Source organism: Fulmarus glacialis, unplaced genomic scaffold, assembly GCF_000690835.1.
Source record: "Fulmarus glacialis isolate BGI_N327 unplaced genomic scaffold, ASM69083v1 scaffold18534, whole genome shotgun sequence".
Taxonomy (NCBI): Eukaryota; Metazoa; Chordata; class Aves; order Procellariiformes; family Procellariidae; genus Fulmarus; species Fulmarus glacialis.
Window position 1 is genome coordinate 50,791 of NW_009207600.1, and position 9,071 is coordinate 59,861.

General features: G+C 43.7%; 2 protein-coding genes across 2 annotated transcripts; one reads left to right on the forward strand and one right to left on the reverse strand.

Annotated features, from left to right (window-relative positions):
* Positions 1-689: 689 nt before the first annotated feature.
* LOC104075621 (ATP synthase subunit f, mitochondrial-like) lies at positions 690-1,210 on the forward strand (the record flags this gene model as incomplete). Its single annotated transcript, XM_009576189.1, has 2 exons — positions 690-806; positions 1,182-1,210. Coding segments are annotated over 2 exons (146 nt in total), but the record flags the coding sequence as incomplete, so codon positions are not given.
* A 1,384-nt stretch (positions 1,211-2,594) lies between these two features.
* CPSF4 (cleavage and polyadenylation specific factor 4, 30kDa) lies at positions 2,595-8,229 on the reverse strand (the record flags this gene model as incomplete). The annotated part of the gene is made up of 7 exons (XM_009576190.1): positions 2,595-3,500; positions 4,870-4,962; positions 5,859-5,931; positions 6,376-6,469; positions 6,622-6,717; positions 7,506-7,658; positions 8,179-8,229. Coding segments are annotated over 7 exons (629 nt in total), but the record flags the coding sequence as incomplete, so codon positions are not given.
* Positions 8,230-9,071: the final 842 nt, after the last annotated feature.

Sequence of the window (9,071 nt, forward strand, 5' to 3'; positions counted from 1 at the left end):
GTGGCAGCGGGGATCCGGCGGTGCAGGGGGTGCCTCGGCGATTTTTGCCTTCCCGAAATAGTGCCTCCTGTAGCACCTTGTTCTCCCGTCTGTGAATTTGTTTCTCCTATGGGCTTTATCCGCCAGAGGTTTGTTTTCAGTATTCCTTCTTGTATAAAGAGGAAATACGGTGACCTGACTCCTGAAACTGTTTGCTGAAAATCTTGAGGTTTTCCAACGTCACAAGTAAAAACAACTGATCCCTAAAGGTGATAAGAAAGTACACAGGGCTTTTATAGATTGCTTGGCAAAAGTTCTGACTGATGCCCTTTGCTACAGATACAGATATGGCATTCAGGTAGATTTAAACACAAAATATCAAATGCAAGCGTCTACATAATGTATATACACTGGTATGAAAGAATTGGACAATTCCAAAGCAGCTTGAGCTCATGAAAGTCACAATAATGTTTAGGGAAAAATGAGAAATGGCTTTTTTTTCTTCCTTTTTTTTAAGGCTTAGGGCTATTAACTTGAGTTCGCCTGGCTTACCTAACACACAGGTTGCCTTCTCTCTGACTTGCTTCTGAGACCCTCACATGTTTCATTAGAAACAATTTCCTGAAGTTCTGTGAAACCGGGCTGCTTCTTTCTGACACAGAAAAATACGCAACTCATCTGGCTTCTATGAAAACTTTTCTCCTACACAGGTTACGACAGATACTACAATAAATATATCAACGTCAGGAAAGGGGGCCTCGGTGGTATCTCCATGGTGCTTGCTGGTTATGTTGTTGTCAGCTACATCTGGAGCTACAGTCACCTGAGTAAGTAAAAGCAGTATGGCTGGATGTGTATCGTGCAGCTTGGAAGATTGCTTGGGGCAATAAAAACAATTAGTCAGCTGCTGCTTTTAGAAATAAAATGAAAGACTCTGCTAACCACTTCTGCTTGAATCCAGGACTATGGGCAAGCAGACTTCTAGCTGTAGAGAACTTGAATGCTTTTAGTAAGTTATCAGATGGCCAGTATTTTCTTGGTGATGAAGAAAGCATAGATCTTGTTGCCTGTCTGACCTGACAGTACTTAGAAACTACACGCTCAGATTTTTTTAGAGTGCTTTCGTTTCTGTAATTTCAGGTGTGGTGGGGTTTTTTTTGTGACTTCAGTAAAATTAACTTGCTTTATTTTGAATGATACAGAACATGACCGCCACAGGAAGTACCACTGAAGCATGAAGGTGCAGCTCTTGAACAGACTTGGCTACTGCAACAGTTATCCTGACAGAAGACATCAGAACTATTCATATTAAAATCTGTACTATTATGACCAATAAAAAAGTGCATACACTTTAAACTTCCTGAGCTGGCACTCTCATAACTGACTTGTTAATTGTACTGTGCAAGTGCGTTTGTCTTCTTAAACAAGGGTAAGTTCAGAGGTGTTTGGGAACGCATCTGCTACTTGGGTTGCATTATGCACTGAGAAAACTACGACAATTGATTCCTATTTAACTTTGATAAAAGTAAAAAGCATTGGATTGCTTCTTAATGGCCATTATGTACAGGTTGGATAACTAGCTGAAAGAATATAATATTTTGATTTGAAAGAACAGTATCTGAGCTTTAAGAGGCTTGTTGGTGTGGCCATGTGTTTCTGATTCTCATTACTAAAAGAAGCTGGAAGGTTATTCTGAATGAGTGTAAACTTAAAAGACCTTTAATATAACAAAGGTCCGTGAAGTTAAACTAAAGGAAAACTTTGCTTCTTAACTTAAATGCAGTGGTGAGAAGTTAAACAGGAGACACTATGTGCATAAATGCAGCTTAACGGAGCACCTGTGGGTTTGGCCCCAGCTGACGACCTGCCCCATGCGCCCCTCGGCAAATGCATCCCACAGTCACAGCACGACCTGCCGGCACTGGGAACTGCAGCCAGAACCTGCAGTATCCTTTCCTGAATAGGAGGGAGAAGGAAAACCACTTCTTACAGGACATGAAGAATCGCTCAAGAGCTTCAGTGGTAAGAGGAAGGCTTTCAGTTTTGGAAAATGTCTGTTCAAGTAGTGAAGACCATAAACGCCTTAGGCAGACACCGAAGCGTTGCAGTTCCCTTTCCATGCGCCTAGTTACACACAGCTATCGCATCTCGCAGCTTGGCCGCTGTTCAGCTTCTGGGGGCACAAGAAGTGTCTGATGGTCTGTCATACCGCAGTCACTTAGACTTGAAACTTCTATTTTGACCGACTCCGACACTCCATGGTGAAATAACCACAGCCATTCAAACCAACATAGGCTCCGGTCGCTTCTCTCAATCTAGTCATACTACCTTGTTCTTAAAAAAAGATAAAATTCACAGCCAGCTTTTTCCATCAGTACATTTCAATAAAAACAAAGTATAAAGGCAGTCAGCGAATGAGAGATGGGTTAAAATCAATAAGGCTCATACTGTAGGTGCAATTTTTTTTTAATTCACATTTTATCATTGGCCCTTTTGAAATAGTCTTCTCACAAAATGACTGGGTTTTGGCTTGCGAAAATTGCTCTTAGAAGAATGCTCTACCACTTTTAAAAGCAGTGTTCCATAAGAATATACATCTCCACTTCTTGGTCTTCTCTAGGCTATGGAAATACCTGCTCAGTGTGAGCTGGACGACGGGGTGCCGAGACAAGGCTCTTCTATTCCTACTCTTCAAGCCGTGTTCATTTCCCTCCTTGCTTTTTGCAAATGGAAAATGAGCACAGACGCCCTTTTCCTACAATCACTGTTCCTCATTGTTTGGCTAACCACAGAGATGCCAATTTATTCTCCCCTTGATCAGTTCTCACCCAGAAGATTCATTTCTAACCTTCAGTAAAGCAAGAAGCACAGAAACAGAGCAAGTGGATGAGAGTTTTACAGCCTGATGTACGTGATGCGTTAAGTCAGCCACCAGGACAAGCTTACCGACTACAACAGGCTGGACCTAGGAACACGACTTTGCTTTTTAAGAGCTACAGGACAGCAGAATCCCTGCTTCCTCACTGAAGGGAAGGCATTTCAAGTATTAGTTTTCCCAGTCAGTCTTCCTGCTTCCACAGGGAGGGCTGAAACGCTGCAGGTTCTCCAAAGAGAAGTGGCAGAAGGAAAACACTTTAAAGAAACACTGGCATAAGATGCGTTTACGTAGAGCGCTGCACCGGTGAGGGATTTGCATATCTACTGGCTTTTAGATCTACCTTTCAGCAGGGCTCAATGAAAATAGGCGGAGGCCAAAATCTATTTTAAAAAGGTTAAAACATAAAAAAAACTTGTGGACAATTACAAAAATGTTGCTTAGCAGCAGCCAGCCTCTGACCAGTTCTTTCAGTAATGGCATTAAAAAACAACCTGATTAATAGTTCAAGACATAGTGCTAGGCAGAAACCTTTCCTCAGTGTTAATAGCTCCCTTGCACTCTTTGTTCCGCTCTTTCACTGTCCACTGAGAAAGGCCAGATGTCCTTTGGTGCATCTGTTGGCATAATGACCTTTTTCACCACACTAAAAGAGAAAGAGAGAGAGGAGTTATTACATAGTTACAGCTCTTCTCCTCTAGCTGCCGTTATTAAGGTAGCCGGCAACTGTTCTGATTTGGAAGCTTCTCTGCATATGGAAGATGCGGCATTTAGCAGGTGAAGTGAAACATGAGGTCACAAGGGACATGATTTATGGGCTATTTCTAGGCCTTGGAGCAAAAGCTGCTTCTGTGCTGGAAACAACCTGACACCATGTTATTATAACGCACTACAAAGGGGAGAGCTCTCAGCGCACCACTACAAACAGCAAAGGCCTGTAACACACAAGGAGAATTTCAATGTTTGAGGCTTCCAAGACTACTCCATCTGATATGCACTACATCAGAGATATACATGGGGACTCTCCTGATCGGCTATCCTGAATTAGACGGAGAAAAGTGCATCTGAACAAGAGATTCATGAATTTGCACCTCGAAGCTATTCAAGCCCAGACAATGCCAGTATCTGATGCTACGGCATTCTCCAGATATGCAATTTACTTGCAGCTAAAATAATAAGCAGCTATTGAAGGTTTTCAGTGAAATGGATTCAGCTACTTAATATCCCTGTCCAATCTAATAATTTTTACCCAAACAAGCACCTAAGGCACAGAAGTTGGCATGTACGACGATGTAACTGTCCAAGCTGATGGGACAGCAAGATTCTTTGCCCTTTTCTGGTGGTTAGGGTTGGGGCTTTTGTGGAAAAATAACCAGAGATCGATCCTCAACTGTGTCAAATTTACCAGTGCTCCTCAGTGAGCAATCAAGGTAAATAGCTCATTCCTTGGTTTGACAGTGACAGGGTGCATTTACAGCTGAAATACTGAACAGTCTTTGCATATTCAATTTCTGTTACTTGCAAGGACCTTCCACGCTCACAGGGGAGAAGAAAAATCTTTCTACAATCACCAAGCAAAATAACTTTGAGACAAAACTAGTATTAGCTCCTATTTTGAAATGTACAGTTCATCAGTTTAACAGCCATTGTGGTAAGGCTTCCTGTTTATTAGCAGACAAGCAAAGTCTGTCCTACAGCAGCCTTAATCGTCCCAGCAAGGCCATGAGCTGGCAAACTGGCGACCTGGAGGCCTCAGAACTCAACGCTAATTCCCACAGTTCTACCCACGCACAAAATGCAGTGTCTGCTGAGCGAAGCGCCCATTTCGGGAACCTGTTCACGCTGTGAAAAAACCTTTTGCAGGACCAACACCCCTCATCACAACAGTCCGTTCCTTTGCCCGTGACAAGCAACCAGCCGCAAAGCAGCATGACGTAGTCCAGGTAACGTGCACTCTGTACTTCTTAAATCTAGCACCCTCTGCTTTCCCTCCTTGTCCCTGCCCCCTGAATTACCTTGTAGCAGGTGACCTGCTCCAACGGCCGGGGTCCTCTGTTCCCAGTGTTGTTATTTTGAGACTGCATGACTCCGATGACTTGGGGTGTCCTCTGTTGGTTAGGAGAAGAGTTCTGACTCGTTAAGTGCATCAAGGATAAAGACCTTTATGGTTGTTATTTTGTTAAGAAGGGAAAAGAGCACCCCATATATCAAATGATCAATTTTCCTCCAAACCTGTGTGTGGGTGCTCTGCCAGCTGGAGCACCACACAGAAGAAATCAAGCACCGAGGCTTACAAAGCCCAGTGATCCTGCTTTTCTCTGGAAAGCAGATTTAGAGAGTAGGTTTAGGCTGCTAAAATATCATTGCCATCACTAAGAGATGTCACGCAGATTACAAAAACTGGCAGACTGCTGCACAACCACGTATGATGTGCTTCTATGTGATGTGGGAGTGTTCTGTGACTAGATCTCCATGTAAAGTTGGAGCAATTGTAGGGCTTTCATCACTACAATGGCACTCAGGGTTGCTCACTGCTTAATTCTTGCATGGCACCCTCCCTGCCAGGCAGTGCCCCAAGCAACAGAACTGCCACTGCTGGCTTCTGAGCTGGAGGAAAGTACTAATGACTGAAAAGGTTAACGAAGGCGAGGGGAGAAACAAAACAAAGCAAAACACCACAGTCCCAGGATGAAGGCAGCAGCAGTCCGTTGTGATTAGATGGTGGACATTAGAGGGCTGGGAGGAGGAGAGAGAAGGGACAGTGCTTTGCGGCTTATTAGGATTTGTCTCCAAGTTCTTGATTACAAAAGAATTGTAATTAAGACCTGTTGTAAAACAGGAAAGGTTTTCCCTCATTCAGTGAGTATTTCTCCAAGGCTTTCCAATGAGCCAGATCCAAGAGCCCAGGTGTCCAGTTCTGACCACTAGACAATACACCCGCTTTTAAAGCACTGTGAGAAATACTTCGAGGTGGGTGTGTAGGGGGGGCAGGGGAATTGTGTACCTTTTGCTGTGTTTGTGTCGGCTGAGGCAGTGGCGGTTGCTCTGTCGTTCCCATTGGCAGTTCAAACCGAGGGCTGGTTTAGATGGAAACAAGAAAATTGATTCTCAAATCATATGCCAACATTTTACCATCAGCTCAGTCAAGTAACTCCAAACAACAAAACAAACATTCAGTCCATTAAATCTGGCTTACAGGAAACAGCCCTCCCCACTTCTCTTTGCATTCTGATGCTCAGCAATTACGTATACAAAAATGACAATCCAGTATCTAGAATATCCCTCTACCTGTGAAGTCTTCTGCAATATAAACCCACTGATGGCATCTGATCGATCACCACTCCAGAGTCTTACTGGTAACTCCCTGAAGAGGCCCTGCCCCATATCCTCAAATCGGTACAACAAACTAAACGTTGGCCGAATCTCCAAAGCCACTGGGAAGCACTGGAGCACCCTCATTGACATATACCGGATTCCAAGGGAAACACAAGATTACAGGACAAGCCTGGAAGCATACTCACTGCATGAATTTACAGGTAGGCCCCTCTGGACAGAATCCTACTAGGTAATTCACACAAATGACTCTTCGAGTGTGTCGGTGCCTGCAGAGGGGACCTGCAACACAAAGCTCAGCAGTTCACGTTCCATATATACGTACCCCAGCACTCAGCAGTAGCAGGTACACAAGCAGATCATGCAAAGAAAGAGTAACAACACCCTACCCTTGATTTATAGCCACAGAAGCAGCAACTGTGCGACATACATACCATGTTTACAGAAGCCTCTGTCATACCAGGGACAGTCTTTGATCTTAGACTCCGGGTCAATGTGCAAGAATGGACATTCTTTGTTACTGCATTCCCCTGTACCAAAGGCAAACACACTACTTAGTCAATTGTGCAGGTTCGAGATCAGGTGACTCCCAAAACATTACCTGGATCATGTAGGTCCCACAAAGCTGTTACCAACATTTATAAGTTCAGGCACAACAGTCTTACTGCCTGCCTTAACCTAGATGAAGAACACCAAGGACTCAACCCCGGTGAGTAAAGTTCTACCAGACTGGATTATTTATGTGTGCTTTTAAAAACAATGCGGAAACTAAATTTGAAAGAGCAGTCATGATAACAAAACCCAAACATTTAGTGCACCAGAAGTGTGGAGAAACTACAAATTGCGCACTAACCTCAATCCAAGGAAACCTACAAGACTGTAAGTTTCTGACAGCAAGTTGCCTCATTATGTCCAGATCTCCAGAGCTGGAAAGCAAGTGCATAAAAGTTTTGCACCCCCATGCCCTCTGCTGCTCATCAACTCCCCAAAATAAGAGTCATGCAAAGACCAACTGCTCATCCTACTCATCTCATACCCAAAACAGAACATAAGGCATAAAACCCAGTAAAAACCTGAACTTCCCCCCTCTTCCCCCAAGGGACAAGCTCTTGAGAGAGAAGACAACTACAATACGTCACAAATTTAGGGGAATAAGGCGAAGGACTAAACAGATCTGAAAAAGTACAATCTAACAATAGCATCGGACACAGAAGAACTGTAATGCTCTGAAGATGGATAAGAGGGATGTACCAGGATCCTCTTCACCAGACTCCCACGCCAGCAAGGAACGCTCAGTAGGAGCTACAATGCCCCTTACCAAATTTGGAGTAGAAGTAACACTCGGGCATCTTGGTCATGTCGTACTCGTGCAAAAACTCGCACTGGTCTCCCTTTTTGCACAGTCCTCGTAGCCAGTGTTTGCAAACAACTGTCTTTTCCCCGCTGATGTGTCGGAATGGGCACATGCCTCCTACAGAAGGATGGGACAAGGAGAAGGGAAAAAAAAGAACAATTAAAATCTGCGGCACACAAAGGCACAGGATGACAGCAACATCTCGTTTCCCTCTACAAGAAGGGTTTCAGAAGACATCGCTTTTTCTTCTGAATTTAGCCTTTAGTGGTAACAGCAAAACAGGGAGTTCCAGACAAGTCTGATGTTAACCTCTAATGAGCTAAGCAACATAGTCTCCAGCTCTTAATCCTGGCAACCATGAACCACAGTGACTAATACAGGCACATCCACAGCAAGGTCTGCTTGTGATAAGTTCAAGCCTTCCTTTACCAGTAGCTTTGCTTATTCACCTCCCAACTTCTTAAAAAAATACCATTTTTTCAAAATTGCTGCAGTTATTCCAACAGTTATTCCTTCAGTTTTATCCTCTATCTAGGTCATCCCCTCATCTTTAGGGGGAGTACGGTAGACAACGCTAGAATATCTAGTTTCCCCCCTCCACCCCCATGAGTATAACTGTATTGGAAATATTACTTGCCTTTTCCACATGCCGCCTTTAAAAAAAATTCACAGACAGCTGCGCCTGATTCTGTGGAGAGAACAAAGAAACGTAATTAATTTTAACAAAGTTTCATGGCACCTTTTAAAATATTTCCTTCCCCAGAAAGACAACCTGGTCCTCAACATCAAAAGAAAAGCAGCGTTTCTGTTTGGGGGATTTACTTTCCCGCCTAAGTTCTTTGTTCAAGTCTGGCCCTCACAAATATCTATATTCTTCTTGGGGGACACCAAGGGGAATTTGCAGAGGTTTGGCGGTGCTTGTTTTGCTTTTCAGATATTTAGGTTTTATTAACTGGGTTTTCCTCTACTGTTAGTCAATCATGTCATCGAACCTTGTATTTACAGTCCTGGCAACAACAGTCTCATATTTTTTGACCAGAACAACCTGAAACAACCATTAGTGTGTTATCCCTTGCTGATCCTGACGATCAGGTATCACAACATTCAACAAAATTAAACCACAAGTTTAGTAGCCTGGCCAGAAAACTTCAGCAAACTACAAGTCTCCCGAGACTACCTCTGTCAGACTATTAGACTGAAGGAAAAGGTTTAGAGACCAAGCCACGGATATACCTAAAGATGAAGTCTCCCTGCCACCAAAATGCCTCATCTACCAAAAGGGAATGGAAAAAAAATAATAAAGTACAGTGCGGGAAAGTGATGTTTATTCACGATAACGCCTCAACTTTCATTTTCCAGCCTGGCTGGGTACTAACTACAGCTTTCGTTAAGCAGGAAAGAAAAACGTCCGGATTGAGACAGAATTCTCACAGGGAAAGCAGAAGTTAGGGGGATCTGAGGGTAAGACCTAAGCAAGGCGCTCAGATCCCCAGAAACCTCCCACCCACACCCCACACCCCGCCAACCCCG